The sequence below is a fragment of the Ochotona curzoniae genome, unplaced genomic scaffold (assembly GCF_017591425.1).
Source record: "Ochotona curzoniae isolate NIBS_2020 unplaced genomic scaffold, NIBS_Ocur_1.0 scaffold_3890, whole genome shotgun sequence".
Lineage (NCBI taxonomy): Eukaryota > Metazoa > Chordata > Mammalia > Lagomorpha > Ochotonidae > Ochotona > Ochotona curzoniae.
The window spans coordinates 37195646-37210689 of NW_024467115.1; the positions used below are offsets into that span (position 1 = coordinate 37195646).

The 15044-nt window shown below is 50.4% G+C and overlaps 1 protein-coding gene across 2 annotated transcripts in view; it reads right to left on the reverse strand.

The window, feature by feature from the left end:
• Positions 1–3580: 3580 nt before the first annotated feature.
• The window catches only part of PLG (plasminogen), a 38218-nt gene continuing 26754 nt past the window's right edge, over positions 3581–15044 (reverse strand). For both annotated transcript variants that reach the window (XM_040965329.1, XM_040965330.1), the window contains 5 exons: positions 13897–13971; positions 13324–13464; positions 11622–11728; positions 4520–4665; positions 3581–3960 (listed from right to left, as the gene is read on the reverse strand). In XM_040965329.1, coding sequence (XP_040821263.1) covers positions 3799–3960; positions 4520–4665; positions 11622–11728; positions 13324–13464; positions 13897–13971 — 631 coding nt within the window. In that variant the 3' untranslated portion in view covers positions 3581–3798. The remainder of the gene's footprint in view (positions 3961–4519; positions 4666–11621; positions 11729–13323; positions 13465–13896; positions 13972–15044) is intronic.

Sequence of the window (15044 nt, forward strand, 5' to 3'; positions counted from 1 at the left end):
TGTGTGAAGCTCTGGCCCCGGGAAGAGTGGAGAGAAGTGTGTGAACTCTGCTTCCAGCCAGCACGGAGGGCGAGTCCCTGGGGACGCGGCCTGTCAGCGAGGTGGCAGACCCGAGGCCTGAGCCCATGTTTTCTCTGCTGTGCCACTGGCTGAGCTGGCTCTGTTATGTATGAAATCGGGATTTGATCTCGAGATTAGGTGGGATTTATTTTGTTCTCCTTTAGTGGTACTAACGGAGAGCCAGATTCCGTTTGCCTTGTTTTAATACGCTCAACAACCACAACCACAAACTAGGAGCCCGTGGGTCAGGCTTTTGTGGGTCATGGGTGTTTGTTTGTTTTTAAAGCAAAGGGGTCTGTGAGCAGAGTTCTGCCAGGACAGGCGTGAGATGCGTGGGCACTTCTCACTTTGTTTCTCGAACAGAACGGTCAGCTAAATCCATGCTTCAAGGAACTTGCGATAGTTTTATACGTGACTATAGATACTAATTAGGGATTGGATCTTCTTGTTAAGACTTTGGAAATGTGAAGCTTAAATGCAGCGTTCTCCTTTGATTGTGACACACACCATCCTTTCAGACTCAGTATGTATCTTGTACCAAACTTTGCCATGACATGCTCTGTGTGGGCAGGCAGCACAGGCGCCAGAGGGGAGCTGGCTGGCCGAGATGCAAGCAGGTGTCCCTGTAGCGCTAGGATGACTTGGAGGGTGAGCGCCGATTGTCCCTGAGGGCTCCCAGTCCTTGGACACAGCAGTGGAATCCCGCGTGAATGCGTGAATGCCCTAGGCACAGCCCTGGGCGGAGCAGCAAGGCTGCCTCTACGGAGAGCCTTCCCCCGGGCCTTTGTCTGCTCTCTGTGGTTCTATGCAGGAAGGACACTCAGTTCTCCCACACTGCCATCTGTAAATTGTCTTTTGAGTTGATGTTTTTGTTTGATATCAATAAACTTCAGTTGTTAAGAAATCATCTCCTCTCTTCTTCTAAACACGTGTTGTCGAGCACTGCTGATTCCAAATGGAGGAGCCCAGCCACGACAGCGAGGGAGCAGAGCCACCTGCAGTGTGGGCTCACTGCTGCCCTGCAGGCTCCTGGCACTTCTGCCAGACTCAGACATGACCCACCACATCGTGCGGGCCCTCAGCTGCTCTCATGTGACCCGCTTCACCCTGTGATCACGACTCTGCTCCCTGGGCCTTCTGCTGGCCTACCAGCCAATCACTAGTAACCAATTTCATTTCCAAAATAGAACGTGTCCCAACTCCCTGTATGTGTGGTAGCTTTGTAAACATTCATCTCAGGCCAGAAGCAGACATTCAAAACAAAACCAAACCCCTGTGGTGTGTTGGGCGGCTGGGGCCAGCAGACAATGTTCTGGCGTTGTGGCACAGTGCGTTAAGCAGCTGCCTGCAGCGCTGGCATTCCATGTGAGCACCAGGTTGAGTTCCAGATGTTCCCCCTCCAGTCTAGCTCCCTACTAACGTACCGAGGGAAGTAGTGGGAGAGCTGCACTACCTGGAAGGCCCGAAAGCCTGGCTGTGGGGCTCAGGGCCAAAGGGGTCACTCAGTCAACAAGATGGCAACTAGCAGTCAAGGTCACTGGTTACACAAGGCGAGCAAGATGGCGGCCAAGGACAGAGCTCTGGGCACGAGCCAGGGCAGGGGTCAAGTCGTTTCAAAGAGAGACTGATTGGCCAGGGCCGTTTTGCTCCCCAGCCCCTGGCCTATGGGAGGTGGCTTCCGCAGTTGCGTTGATGACAGTTGGGTCCTAGTTTCTCCCCTCCTGGAATCCCTGGCCTGAGGCTATTCCTTACCCTATATAAGGAGTTGAGTTTCCCCAATAAATTCGAACTGTTGGACAGACCCCCAGTCCATCTGTTTGTCTCCCGCGTGCCGGGAGGCTGGCAGCAGGCTCACCCCCTCCAGCAACGGGATACTAAAGGAATCTGTGGGGGAGACCCCGCATCTGGCCACTGCAGCCATTTGGGAAGCAAAACAGTTGTTGGGTGAGCTCTCTTTTTCTCTGGAACTCTGTTATTTGAATCAATCATCAATCAATTAATCTTTGAATAGAGACTCATGCTGAGCTGTCTTTAGCTGACTAATGGGCGAAGCTTGGGTGACATAACCAGGACATCTCAGATGTGTCTCACAGGCTTCTTAGTCCTTCCCAAAGTGAGTTAAATCAGTACGATCTGTTTAAAACTGGCAAGATGCACTTGAACCAATGGGTGTTGTAGTCCAGCTCGATCCTACCCACTTCGTACTCGGTCCTCACACAAACCAGTGGGAGCTGCAGCCTAGTTGGGGCGATTCCCCACAGCCCCCACCAGGCCTGCCCCTACCCTGGTTCCATCATGCCAGTATGTACCACAGGCTTATCCAGTCTTTTCCACATCCCATTTAGCTCTCGTACTTGTCAATGGGCATTGAAGCCTAGTTCAACCCAACCAACCTACTATCCAGCCCACACACATACTGGCAGGTGCCTTTCTGTCTCGTCACCCCAGCCCCTGTCCTGGTTGTCGTGCTCTCCAGTGGGAGTGGTTATCCACGAGGGAGGTGCCCACTATCTCCCTACTAGGCCACTCCAACTTTTGGATTATGCACAATCCAGGTGGTTCTGGCATTTAACTTAACAGAATTGGCCCCCAGTGCCAGCCTCTGCCATCTGATGATGTGGCAAAGCCCAACCAATCCTCACCCACTCTAATTTTTACTTGCACTAGTTAGAACAGTCAGCCCAATCTGGCCCTTCCCAAATCTAGCTCACATGAGGCCCACAGGTGTTGTAGCCCTGCCTGGTCTGATCTGCCCCCATCCCATCTCATGCTCTCCAGTGGGAGTGGTTGTCCAGCAGGGGAGCCCACATTCCCCTGCCAGCTTTGCCTCCTCCCCCCAAGTTCTCATGTGTGCTGTTTGGGCGCTGCAACCACATCCGGTACAGGTAACCTCACCTTGGCATTCCTTAATGTGCACTGGTATGTGCACATTGGTTCATGTGGATGACAGGGCTGGAAACAGAACTGACCCAGCAATTGCAACGACCAGTATGTGCATAAGCTGATTGGGGCAACGGACTGTGCCAGACCCTGTACTGGCAAACTCACACAAAAATCAGGTCTGGGATCATCTCAGATGAAGTTTCTTTGGAGATCCCTCCAACTGAACTGCTGATCTCAGAACCCCAACCATGAAGAGACTGTGTCAGCCAGTGGATTCTGAATAGGTTTCATTGTGATTGGAACAGCGAGATTGGCAGCAATTCAGACCTGTTGAACTATCAAAACTGCTTGAGCAGGACCCTCTGAGCGTGCCTCACAGCGGGGACCTGGGATGGGCAGGAGGCTGGGTGGGGCTTTTCCCTTTGTTTCTCCCCTGACCCCAGATACAGGGGAAAAAAATTATATTAGTGTGGAAGCAATGGTATTACCTACTTTCCTGTAGCCCTTGACCCTTTATACCCTAATCAACTAAGTAAGATCATTAAAAAAATTAATTAAAAAATAAATAAGTAAATAAAATTGGCACAATGAAGAACATGAAAACGTCCAATGGCGTCCCAACAAATGAACTCCAATCTAAGTAAGGACAGTGTATATTTCCCATAAATGTCATAACCGTGTGGCCTTATTTTTACAGAATTCAGCAGTCCGTGGCAGCAAATCTTTACCCACAAAAATATAAAGTGCTGAGAGCTGGCAGTGGGCAGCCGTGAAGGACGGCGCCTCGCTTGCTTCCGCTGCTTGCGGGATGCTAAGCGCCCTGCCCAGGTGGCGGCTCCTCAGGTGTCCACGCCATCAGTTACTTCTCATCACCGCTTTAATCCAGTCCACAAAGCTTGAAACGCGCACGTAGACGCCAGGCTTATTGGGACGGGCACAGCCGAGACCCCAAGAGGTCACTCCCTGTAGGATGTATTTGTCTTTCTCGAAGCAAACCAGAGGCCCGCCACTGTCACCCTGTGCAGTGAGGAAACAAACAAAACTCCACGTGAAGCTGGAACTTGCAACCTGTTACTATGCGATGTCACCCTTCCGCCGTCGTTTTCCCAGCATCTGAAGTCAGAAGGGGACTTGGTGCTGTATGCTGTGAGCACCTGTAGTGTTTCAGTCATTAGCAACGCATGCTCAGGTTCACCAGTCTTCCGTGGCGGTGGGAGCCGGGAAATGCATGCTGTCGGTTTGCCCTCTACATCTCTGCCTTGGGGTGCCTTTGAGACAAGGCCAGCCTGGGCAGGATTGTAAAGTGGCTGCAGTAGGTTTCTGTACTACAACCCCAAGTCCCCACCCTACTGGAAAGGCTCCCCTTTCGTCAGCCCCTGCCCACCAGCACATTCCCAGGAGGCAGCTGGGGCACTTGACCACCCCCTGGAACTGAAGGCCGGAGACCCCCCTCCTATCATCTGAGTCACTATTCATGGGCAGATCTGGAAGCCCTTGGGGCGGTCCAGCCTCAAATCTGCCCCTTTGAGACAACCCGGGGCTCCAGACAGGGCAGCAGCGAAGGGGTCCTGCTTACCTGGCAGCTGTCCGTGCCGCCTACCAGATCTCCGGCACACAGCTCCGTGGACTTAACCCTCCAGTTCAGGAACTCTGGCCGGTTGCACACCTTGTTCTCGATCACTGGGAGCTGGGCTTCCTTGAGAACGCCAGCGCCCCAGGTTCCTGGAACCAAGAAAAAAATAAACAGCTTCAACACGTCTACATGGAAGCGCCTAGACAGCAGCAGCCCGGTCTCAGCGGCAATGCTAGCTCGCTGACATGTCCTGTGGTCGACATGAGGAATCAGCTCCTAAGACTCATGGGATAAAAACATTAATGTGGAGAGGGAATTTAAGAAATGTAATTACTGCTCTTCTTCTTCTTCTTTTTTTTTTTTTTTTTACTAAATATTCTTTCCCAGGCTTTACCCGCTGTAATACAGGACACAAACACAAATGCTTATTTCTGGTATTTGCTCAGCAGGGCGGCAGCGTAAGCACTTATTTTAGAATGCTTTGATCTTTCATTAATACGCTCATGAGGACGGACTGCTGTGTGGGCATGTCTCCTTTGCGAATGAAGAAGTTCAGGAAATGGGTTGGTTTCACAACATTCTAAGCGTACCAAGGGTCGCTTGACGACGCCCTCCAAAGCGGTCAGCATGGTTAGGTCTGTTGCACGTGTTACTGCCGTTAAATGGCAGGCTGAGCCTTTTCAGGCACAAGTCCCTGAGAAGTGCATTTCCTTGGCGTTTCGATCAGCCCTGGTCCACAGTTTAGGAAATGGATGTCCTTGACCCAGAACGGGAACCCACAGACCCCCTTGGCCGCCCCCACAGCTTCCAACATTTCGTGCTTACTTCTCACACTTAATTCTTATTCCCGAATCTTTTCTTGAATCTGAGTACTCAGAAATTAGATAAACATTTAATGGCTGCCAATAATATTGCCACATTGTTTCCTAAATCGGGGTCACAGTATAGAATGTTGCTAGGAAAAAAACCACTCTTCATCATGCTTTTCAGAGGAAGTTGTTTTAAGTAGTAGCTACTAGAATAGGGCTGAATTATTCTGATTCCTTTTCTAGTTTACATTTCTTAGAGCAAACCATCTCCTGGTGCGGGTCTTGATGGCTACGTGCCTTCCTTTGTGAGGCCGGCTGCCTTGCCTTTGAGGAAGAAGAGATAGGACTTTGTAAAAAGTGTAGACCAAATGCTGGCCTGCACTGCGACACACCCGTGGCTGGTGCCTGAGCTTGCACTGTGATTTGGCAACAAACCTCTGCTTTGCTATCATGGGTCAACCAAGACACTAGGTCCTGATGCATCCCCAAAGACCCAGACTCAGCTGATTTCCTGGGGCCCAGGAAACCTGCCTCTGAAGATGGCTTGAGCCCAAGAGAGGCCGTCCCAGAGTGGCTCAGCTCAGGCCGAACACAACAGCACTGGGCACAGAGACATCACTTAAACAGATGTGTGGAGGAAGCATACTTCTCTGAATATTTTGTCAAAAACTCCTGAGTTTCTGGGCGTCATTGCTGTAACTGGGACATCTCGAGAGTGCCGGCAAGCGGCGGTGGTCTGTGAGAATGTGCTGCCACCTGGTGGCCACATTTGAGATGGCGTTCCCTGAGTTAAGATGCTGCAGGTGACCTAGGCACTGGAGCCCTGGGGGACCGGGAAACTGAGGCAGCCAGGAGAGAGTAACAAAGTCAGGGTGCAGGAGGGGAGCAATGCCCAGGGACTCACTTGGAACTGGGACTCACTTGGAACAGCCGTTACCTCCAGGTTGACTGTGCTTCAAATATCAGAGTTGGGGAGCATTGCGGGGGTGCGGTGAGAAGGGGAGAGGGAGAAGAGGTTACACCCAAAGATCCAATCTGAGTGACATGCAGAAAACTGGCAAACAGGCTTCGGTTCTGCTTGGTGACTCCTCCTGGGCTCCTTACTGTTCTGAGAATCATCTCAGGATCCGCGTGGGCAGGACTCGGGGAGACGCGGAGCCAGCCAGTGCAGGTGGTGGCAGAAACGTGTGGGTGGGCAGTAAGACAGAAGAACCAGCAAGTAGACTTGGCTGTCAGCAGGTAGGTCTGGATTCCATCAGGGCACACATCAGCTATGTAAGTTCTGTGGATGAAGGTGGTAATGGTGGGAGAGATGCTGGCGGTGGTGCTGATGGTGACGGAGAGGGTAGTGATGGAGATGATGGGGCTGGCAGCAACAGTGATGATGATGATGAAGAGATGGTGGTGGTGATGGAGACGGTGAGATGGTAGTGATGACACTGGCTGTGATGGGGATGATGGAATTGGTGGTAATGGTGATGGTGATGTTAGGGACGATGGTAGTGTTGATGATGATTCATAGTTTTCATTCTCACCATGGCCTCACAGTGCAAATGAAGCAACAAAGTTTAAATTCAGACAAGGACACCAGGCTTATAGAGAGGAAAGATCTGCCCGATGTCACTTCGACAAAGGTAGGACTCACACTCAGCTCCTTGTGGCTTTAGGTTCATCCAGAGGACATCTGTTGGCTTTCTGGCAGCCTGTATCCCACGGTCTACCCCTTGCCCCTCTGGGTGTAAGCGGGTCCTGCCCCAGCTTCAGGGTGGGGCAGCTAAAGTAGGTCCAGGCCAGTTGGTGACTGACTGCAGGGTAGGCATGTGAGCTGACCCCTACCCCTCGGGCAGAGCCGTCCAGCATGCACTGCCGTGGAGTGGCACCTCCGTGCAGGAGTGGCACCTATCCGTGTCTGGGTGAGCCGAGGCCTGCAGCCATCGTGTGAGCCAGAGGAGTGGCCAGCTGACAGTTTCCTGTCTCTGCTTAACCCACTCTAGATTTTCTGTCACTTGCAGGAAGCGCCATGTTTCCTGTGGCTCTCTTCCATGTCATCTTTAAGAGCTGTGCTTGGCATCACGGGCACTTCACCCCCTCCCACAGGAGACCCCACCCTATCCCAGCTGAGGAGGTAACCCCTAACTGTACATGGGAATCCCCTCTTCAGGCGTGTGTCACCCAGTGGCTGACATGCCCCCTGCTCCAAGCCACAGGGCCCTGCTGTGTGAGACAAAAAGAGTGATGAGAACCCCAAGGCTTGGGCATAGCAGACGCACGCACAGCCTGGCACACCCCTGGGGCTGCCCCTCAGCCAAGCTTCTCTTACCATGGCCAAGGCACTCTCAGGGTCAGAAGCACAGATCGGGAGAGGGGTAGCAGATGGGACTTTGAACACGGAAGGAAAAGCTCAGACAGACAGAGGTCAGCTCCAGCATTATCTAGACCTGCGGCTTTTGATCTTCTTCCCCCTTAAACTGCAAAACCTTACTGTTAGCCAAACCTTACTGTGAGCCAAAACTTCCGCAAAGGGCAGATGTGAGATAAACTATCAGAAGCCACAGGCTGAGGAGAATCGAGATGGCAGAACAGGGCAAGGACATGTTTAAATGGATGGAGAAACATTAGCACTATGAAGCAGAGAGGACACATTCCAGGAAATAGGAGAGGACAGAACAACAGCAGAGGGGTACCTGGAGACTGACAGACACAGGAAAGCACCAGACACAACAGTGTGGTGTTGCAGTGACTGATACCCCAGTGGCATTCAGTGAGTGGTGATCTGAATTGCAGCGGCAGCCGGAGCTCCACCAGCAACAAGGTGGGAAGGGATTTTCACCGGGAGGTCAGGAAGTGAACCCAGACAAAAAAATTGCCTGTCCTGCTGGTCTGTTTGATTTGACCGGGAGCAGAGACAGAGCACCAGGTCCCAGATGGGCAGTGCAGGAACAGGGAGGATTTCACAGCCCAGTCCGCCTCCTAGAGCCAAATCGGGCACCATTTTGTTTAAGGAGGCAAAGGCAAGGGAAAGGACTGCATGCATGGAGCTGGGAGTGAACTCATAGCTGACTCAGTGAACTGCAACAACATGGCATCCTACAGGCTCCATCCACCCAAGACAGGTCCGGGTAGCCCTCAGACCTGACGGCCAGCAGATCAAGAACTCCAGTAGTGGCACATCAGATGCCATTTTTTTTTGTTTGTTTTGTTTTGTTTTGTTTTGTACAATGTGGCAAAAGTTTTAAGACTGCAGGGACAACAGTGAGCTGCGCATGTGCTGAGCTCGGTGAGAACTCACTGAGTTCCATGGATTGCACTGGTCCCACAGGGAAAATAATACCAACTTTGGCATCTTACTGGTCAAAATGGGTCTGTGTGGCCCTCATACCTTGTGGCCAACAGGTTCCTGCAAGATCGGCACCACCAACCACCTAGTTATATAGGACATCTGGTGTTTCCCTAATCCTGGGACCTGCTCCAACCGGAAGTGGGAGAAAGGTTGTACAGACAATGGTACAGCCTCAGCACAGTATCACAGGAGGTGGAGATTGGTGAGCCAGGAGCTGGGCCTATGGAGACCACGGTGGAAATCTAATATAAGAACCCAGACCTGGAACTCACTGGAAGGAGTGGCACAATTGACTGCAAACAAAGAGCCGTGTACCAACTGCAATGAGTAAAATTGAACTGTAGACCTGTGGGTGACACAGCTTAGAAACCTGCCCCAAGGAGAAGAATCTGCTAACTTGAAGTACAATGACCAAGAGCAAAAGAGACAGAGGCACAATGAATATTACTGAAGACTCCCCTGCAAAGGAGCAAAATCTTTTGCCAACCTCAGAGTTCACTGAGGAAGACATCGAGAAAATGGGGGAGACAGAATTCAAAACACTTGTTATAACGCTTCTCATCAACAATGAGAAGCACGTAAAGCAGGCGTTCAAGGAATATGTCACACTGGAAATGAGTCAAATGAAAGCTGATATATCAGAAATGAAGAATACAGTGGAACAAATTAAAAGTACAGTGGAGAGTCTCCAAAATAGAAAGAAGCAAGCAAAAAGACAATCTCAGAATTAGAAGATATTTCCTGTCACTGAGGGAAACAAACAAAAAGCTGGAAGCAGAGCTGGATCAAGCCATGAAAGTACTCAAGAACTGAAAGACAATATTAAAAGGCCAAATATAAGAGTTACAGGAGTCCCAGGTGGTGCAGAAAGAGAAGCTGGGATTAAAGGTGTATTTAACGAAATAATAAGGAAAAATTTCCCTAATCTAGAGAAAGAATTGGGAAACAACATCCAAGAGGGGCACAGAACTCCCAACAGGCTTGACCAAAAGCGGTCTTCACCATGACACATGATAAGCTCTCTTCAATCGAACATAAGGAAAATATCCTTAAATGTGCATGTGAAAAAATAAAGGAATGCCAAGTAGACTCACAGAAGACCTCTCACAGGAAACTCTACAGGCCAGAGAAGAATGAAGTGACATATTCCAGTTCTAAAGGGAAAAAAAAAATGTCGGCCCAGGATAATACACCCAGCAAAGCTTTTCTTCATCTTTGAAAATGAAATACAATTCTTCCACAGTAAAGAAACGTTTTCTAAAAATTTATCTCTTTCAAACTGTTCTACAAATTATACTTAAAGATATTCTCTTGACAGAGAAGAGGAATAGCACCTACCAAAACCAAAGGCAAATGTGAAGAACATTCCAGTAAAATAACAACAGAAGACTAAATCAAGGAAAAACCCATTCCTAAAATGACAGGACCAAATTACCACTCATACATATTAACTCTGAATGTAAATAGCTTAAACTCAATCCAAGTGTCATAGATTAATAGACTGGATTAAAAAACAAAACCCATCTATTTGTTGCCTACAGCAGACACATTTCACCAACAAATATCAGCGGAAACTTTATCTCATGGATTTTTTTTTGTTGTTGTTGTTGTTTCATCTTATCAAAACACTTCCTTGTGATTAAATTCTTCAGTGCCTCATAGATCATATGGTAGCATTATTTTCTTTAAGAAGGTTCTTGATTTTCTTTTACATTTTTTTCAGAGACAAATTAGTCATTCAGTAGCATGTTATTTAACTTCATGGTGTTAATTTCTTTTTTCTTCCTGTTGATTTTATATTGTGGTTTTTCATTTAAGGGGATATATAGTAACTGTGTAATGGAGACTGTCATATCCGGATGTGAGGATGCAATGCAGTATGCATCTCTACTTCCAGATCAAAGATGGACTCTCAATGAAACTGTTTACTATATCTTGACAATAGGATGCTGGACTCTCTGCCCCTGTCCATGCCCGCAATGATGGACATATGACTGTGTATTAAGAACTATACTTTAGTACGATATAGAACTCAGTGGGTGGGGGGAGGAATTTGGGGAGGATATAAGGAAAATCCCAGGGCCTATGGAACTTTATCATAAAATGATTATAATAATAATCATAAAAAGAAGTAAACCTAAAAAAAAAAAAAAAGAAAGAAATCGCAGGCTGCACAGAAGGGCAGTGGGGGCGGGGAGGAGAGCCAAACGGCCCCAGAAGTGCATCTGTCAGTTCAAGTCTCCCTAGCTCATGGCTGAGTCCCAGCCATTTGCTGGGGCTCCGTCTGTGCTCCCGAGCCCTTGCCTGCGCTCCCGAGCCCTTGCCTGCGCTCCCGAGCCGGTAAGACCGGAAGCTCACACTTCCTCATGCCTTCCCAGGCCAAAGGCCAGTCTCTGGTGCACAAAGTCATGATTGAGACACTTAGCCAGAGAGCAGATTCCATGTCCTACAGGAAGCACCTCTCTCACCCTCACCCCATCAACCAGATCCAGGGGCATCCTAGAACTTAGGGGGCTCCTGGGACCTTTCCTTCCACCTGTCAGACTGTCTCCCCTCATAGTTCCTGCACACACTGGCCATGTGGATATTTGAAATGAAAACTGCATTAACTGTGACTTCTGTTGCTATTGCTTTACATGCTGGGAACCCAGAATAACTCGCTTCACATGAAAAATAACCCAGCACCTTTACCTTACGCTACAGATGCATCCAAACCCTGCTTACCTGAGGAAGCAGTGCTGGTGTTGAAATGAGAGGCTAAGAAACCCCCAAAAGTGGTCCTCCCCCCCTTGCTCTTGTCCCCCAATGACTGGTGATGGGGATGCAGGCAGACAGGCACCCAGATGGAGGCAGGAAGGGGTGGACCACACACATCAGCAAGTACGTGGGCCCCGGTCTCTGCAATGGTCCTTCTGCGCCAGCATCCATCCCTGGTGTGCACAGGGCAGGAACTCACCTTGGGTCTCTCCCCAGCCGGTGACGTAGCACACTGTGCGGTCAGCCACCATGTAGTTAGAGGAGGGCAGACAAGCTGGGATGACCTGGTTGGTGATGACGGCAGGGCTGCAAGGAAAACATCGACGTCACCTTGGGCTGCTCTGCTGGGAGCTCCCATCTGTGGGCAGTGGCTTTTGACACCACTGCCAGGAAGCCCAGTACCTCTGACAGAGGGATGCAGAGCACAGCTCCTGACCCTCACGTGGGCCTCTGGTGCCCTGTGCATGAACAAGTGGACATTCTCACTTCAAGCACATAGTTTGTAGGGTGGGATTTCAGCACAGCGGTTAAGGCACCTTCGGGATTGCAGCACCTGCTAGGGTGGCGACTGAGTTCAAATCCCAGCTCTGCTTCTGATCCCAGCTTCCTGCTAGCACACACCCGGGGAGGCAGTGGTGGTTGCTCAGCTGCTGGGGCCTCTGCCACCCACACAGGAGACCTGGACTGAACTCTGGGCTCCTGGCCTTGGCTTGGTGCAGCCATGGTTACTGCAGGCATTTGAATAGTGAACTAGCAGAAGGAAGATCTCTGCCTCTCTAAAGAAAAGTCAATAGTGAAGGGGGAGCCAGGTAGCTACTGGAAGCTGCCTTTGATTGTTGCTTTGGAAAGCTAACAAATTGTACCCAGAATTTCAAGCCAATTGCACCAGCCACACAGGGCACATTGGCTGTAGGCCAGGGTTGTAGCCAAAGCCTGGAACTCAATCCAGGTCTTCCTGTGGGTGGAGGGGCTCAACCATCTGAGCCATCAAGGCAGCTCCCCAGGGCCTCTGTCGGCAGGGAGTCAGGACTCAGGGTTTGGGACTGAGTGCAGGTGCTCCTGTGTGATGCTTAGGCATCTCAGCTGGCTGAGCACCCCGGCCCACCTGCTCTTGCAGCTAGCTCTTTTGCCATGTGATGAAACTGAATCTTGGATGCTTGCCTCAGGACTACAGCTGCTGACCGGATGTGTATAAACTAAAATCGAAACTTCAATGAAGTAGTCACAGGTTGTGGATAAGAACTTGCATTTTCTAACATATTGGTCACTCAATACCATGTCAATGAACCCCATAATAATGTAAATCATTGTTAATGTTATGTTGTGGCTTTTCATTGAACGGGATAATACTCTGCCAGCTCTGCCTTCAGACCAGAGATGGTCTCCCCAAGATTCTGTTGAATTTATCTGGACAATAAGAGGCTGGACTGTATGCATGGTACATGCTTGCAATGAAGGAATCTTGATTGAATTTGAACTATAATACTGCAACAAGGTGGAGGAATCCACCACGGGGGGCGGGGGGAGGCGGGGGAGGGGTTAGGGGAATCCCAGAGCATGTGAAACTGTGTCATAAAATGAAATAAGCAAAAAAGACTACAGCTGCTGGTCTTAAGAAATACATTCATGCAAAAGGGAAAGACTATGTATGGATTTTGAAAGTCTTTTGCACCGAAACAAACTTACCTTTACATGGTTCCATTACTCCATGAACTTTTTAAAATCCCCTCCCTTTGTGGCTCAGTGGGGAGTTGAGGCTGCATGTTCTGATGAAGTTCAAGACCATCCCAGACCCCTTAGATGACCTGCCCACTGCTGGCACAGTGGGGGATGCTCCTGAACCCCCGGGCAGAAACCAAATGTGTGGGTTCCCTTTTCCAAACTGCAAGGTGAACACCTACCTGCTTAGCTTTAGCAGGGCAATGTCTGACCGCGAGGGCTCCAAGAATATCTTTCCCACAGTTATGTCCTGAACGTGTGGTTCCAAGTTCTTCTCCTGGTGTGCACCCAGGATGACCCTGTATGATGAAGCAAGATTGCTCCTGGCAACGAGAATGAGCGCAGAAGCCAACAGTGAGCATGGCCCAGCCCTTCAACAAGGGCCCTCCCGTGTCTGCACCACTCCAGGCAGTGGCTTCCAGGCAGCAAGAAACAGGATTCCCAGCTTATTTGCATCTGGCAGTAAAAGAATGTTTTTAGGTCTGCTTGGGGGGGACCCAAGGCCTGTGGCAGTGGACAGCCCTCCATACTTGCAAAGTCACCCTCAGGGGGTCTGCCACACTCCCCTCCTCTCTCATCTGGTAGCCTTGCCAGTTGCGCCACAGGTTTAATAAAGTACAGTGCCTCCTGGTGCCTGCATCACAGTCATGGAACAGCACCCCCTGGTGCCTGTATGACTGCCACAGAGGCAGAGGGGAACCAAGGGGAAGTGGAGAGGGATGGAGTCTCCCCTTAGTGTTCCTGCTCTGATGTACCTCTCCAGGCAGTGTGCAGCGGTCACCACCCACTGTGGGTCGATCAAAGTGCCTCCGCAGAAGTGCTGTCCATACCTAGAAAGAAAACATGCCAGGTGTTAGTTCAGCGCCCATGACCTTGTTTGCTCCATTGTAGAGACAGCCAGAGAGGCAGGTCTACTCCCTTGTGCTTGTGTAACAGTAAGGCCAACAACACATCACAAAGACAGTGGCAGGTCAGACTGTGCTTCCGTACTGAGGTCTTCCAGCAGAGATCACCCACACTGCTCTGTAAGGACAGCTGGGGACACACGGGCACAGCCACCAGCCACTGGCTGCCACACCAAGACTGACCACCATGGCTGAGGTCCATCAGCTCTGGCGACCAACATGAGGGACCAGCCCAAGACACAAGCAGGAGCTGGCCAAGGAGTGCTCATGGGGTGCTCACAGCAGGAGCTGGCCAAGGAGTGCTCATGGGGTGCTCACAGCAGGAGCTGGCCAAGGAGTGCTCATGGGGTGCTCACAGCAGGAGCTGGCCAAGGAGTGCTATTGGGGTGCTCGTAGCAGTGGCTCGGTTTTAGCAGAGGTTCTTGACTTTCACACAAAGTCCTCTACATCACGTGCTTTCCTGCCCCCCCCCCCCGCCCCCCAACAGTGCTGTGTGAGCAGCTTTGACAGTGCGAGGACAGGAAGGCAGGGAGGAAGCACATGACAGCAGGTGTGACACTCAGTTCATCGGGATCGCACCACACATTCTCAGTTCCTGAAGGGTAGAGACTTTGTGCTGCACAGAGGAGGCTAGGAGAGAGTGTAGTCAAGTTTGTTCACAGTGGGATTCAAGCCTATGCAGGAAGCAGAGGTTTTAAAACAATTATTCTACATATTTGAAAGGTGTGTTAGAGAAATCTTCAGTCCACTCTGGCTTACTGCCCAAATGGCCCCTGATGGCCAGGGCTGGGCCAGTCCAAAGCCAGAAGCCAGAGGCCAGGAGCTTCTTCTGAGTCTTCCAAAGACTTGAGCTACCTTCCCCTGCTCTTGCAGATGCAGTCACAGGGGGACTGGAAGTAGAGTGGCCAGGAATTGAACTGCTACCCATATGGCATCCCAGCATGGCAGGCAGAAGCTTAACTTGCTACACCACAGCACTGGTCCTGGGGGAGGGCTTT